General features: G+C 37.8%; 1 protein-coding gene across 3 annotated transcripts in view; it reads left to right on the forward strand.

Moving 5' to 3' along the window:
- The first annotated feature begins 382 nt into the window (after nt 1–382).
- The window catches only part of LOC118743428 (acidic leucine-rich nuclear phosphoprotein 32 family member A), a 51,788-nt gene continuing 49,804 nt past the window's right edge, over nt 383–2,366 (forward strand). The window contains exons 1-2 of one of the 3 annotated variants that reach the window (XM_036476085.1): nt 383–632; nt 695–1,220. In XM_036476085.1, the coding sequence (XP_036331978.1) occupies nt 1,173–1,220 (48 nt within the window). In that variant the 5' untranslated portion in view covers nt 383–632; nt 695–1,172. The remainder of the gene's footprint in view (nt 633–694; nt 1,221–2,366) is intronic. The other 2 variants (XM_036476083.1, XM_036476084.1) reach the window with 2 other exon arrangements.

A 2,366-nucleotide genomic window follows, 5' to 3' on the forward strand; every position in this document is an offset into this window, starting at 1 on the left:
TTGCCGATAACTAGCCGATAACGACAAGTGTGCAGATCTCCTTTGAAGTGCATGTGCTCGGCTCAAAATTTCAGGGCGAGACGATAACGCAACTATGATTGGACGACAAGTGTGCAGATAGCCTTAGCGTTCATTCAACAGTCGCGCCTACCAGAAATGCAGTAAATACTTGATAAATCTATAAATAAATCACACCTTATATGAAGTAGAATTTGGTTTATTAAATTCAGATATATTTATGTACGTATATAACTTGATTTCCATATACAAATATAATTACACTCACCTTGATGACACTCAACTCAATTAAGATTCCCACAGCATAATTCTAAACAGCTGGCAGCCCCGCTCGGGTCGTGCGAATTGCGATTAAGTCGAAGAAACAAGTCAAAAGAAACAGAAGCCAACGGCAGTGGAAAAGCGTGTAAAGTGCAGATAATTTTCAATTTGTATTTTAGTGTAAAAGACCTTTTTCAAAGCAATTCAAAAAATACTGTGGAGCCCATCCAGCGGCAGGAAAATTCAGAAACAAGCAGCGTTTGGGTATTTATCTCAAAAAGGTTCGTTTGGAAAGAATTAGTCCAAATTGTGTTGCTGAAAAATAGCGGTGTTGCTTTAAGTTTGCTTTACAGGTAAGAAAAGTGTGTGTTCATAAAATAAGTGAAATATTACGTTAACGCAAAATTCGCAATAGAAGGCAGCGCATAAAGGCGAAAGAGAAGAAAGAGCAGACGACGACGAGCAGAACAGGAGGAATAGCAAACCAATGCTATTGCAACAACACCAACAACTACAGTAACAGCAACAGCAACAGCGGTCGACAACTGCTTTTGGTGCTTCTTTTTGCATTTTGTTTTATTGGCGCATACACCCGTCTTGGTAGTTAACGCAACGCGCGTGTGTTTGTGTGGGGGAGAAAACAACTATAGGAAAGGAGCACAACATTCAGATTTTCAAGTCGACTACTGCACGGTGTGACACTGCTTGCATTGAAATCTATATTTGTGAAAACAAGAAAAAATAGCCAACAGGACAAGAAGCTGCGACTGAACAAAGCGTCGCACAAGTTTTTCGTACGTGCAAAGTGTGAAATTTTACCACTGAAAAAGTTGTAACTGCATCAGCAGCTGAGAACTACTAGTGAAAAAATAAGCCTAGTGCACCAGGAAAAAATGGAAAAGAGAATAGAACTGGAAAGACGCGCTCGGAAGGCGAATCAGGTAAGCATTTTCCATTTTTAAATTTATCGTATCGTAACTTTTGGAATAATATTTCACGCGGTAATTTGCTCTTAGCCCATTTGTTGGTGTATTCATTTCCAACCTAATATTTTGCTTTGGCAAAGGAACGCCAGCGAATTATGGTGCGCTAGAATTTACTTTTGCCGCCGCCCTCCCTTTGTCAGCCCGTCATGGCATTCCCATTTGACCGTAGCAACGCATTGCCTGCTCTGTAGTATATAGCAGGTTGCCAAAGGGTCAGGTGCTACATATCTCCAAAATGAGGCACATGGTACAATACAGCAGCTTTTTTCATCAAAGCGATCAAGTTTTGATAAAGAAAATGTTTCAATTTGTCGCAAATTTATCCGCCATGAGTGCGCGTTGGACATACAAATATACACGCGTGTAGAACCCCAAACGTACACACGTGCAGATATGTATACGCGCGGGCGCATACACATAAACATACAGGGCGAACCGTGTGTAGGCATATGTGAATATGTACCTTTTAGCAGTAACAACGCAGTAGGCCATTCGAGGGTTGCCAATGTACTATTTAATAGTGTTTAGCCATGGCATCAGCGTTGCCGTAAATGTAGATTTATCTTGAAAATGAAGATTTTTTGGGCTGTTTTTATTAAAAATCTTCAAAAAAAGATTTTTTAAGAAGCAAAATTTTACACTGAAAATATCTTCAAAATTAAGATTTTTCTGTATGATGTACGATTTTTAAAGTTTAAGTTAAAATTGTTAACTTATTTATATTATCCTTGCTACATCATTGTAAGCAGCAAATGAAGGAAGAAGAAAAATGAAATATGAAATCGCCTTCACTATTATCTGCCTTCTTCTATCGCACAAAAAGAAAAAACATACTATAGTGCAGAGTTATAGAGCGGAGGAAAAGAACAAACGGTCTTTTGTACCCCCTCTACCTCTAGTTTTAAAGCTCAAAATTGTTATAGAACTTTGTCGAATTTTCTTAACTTTTGTACTAAGATTGAAGTTTGGACTTACATGGTTTTTGATAGATAACGATCTATTCTTTCATAAAAAAAGAACAAGTAATTTTTAAACAAAAAACACAAGCGACTTCAATTCTCATATAAAAATTGATCGTCAATTTCTTCAGAATCCAATGAC

This window comes from Rhagoletis pomonella, unplaced genomic scaffold (genome assembly GCF_013731165.1).
Source record: "Rhagoletis pomonella isolate Grant_MI unplaced genomic scaffold, Rhpom_1.0 Rhpom_scaffold_00007, whole genome shotgun sequence".
Lineage (NCBI taxonomy): Eukaryota > Metazoa > Arthropoda > Insecta > Diptera > Tephritidae > Rhagoletis > Rhagoletis pomonella.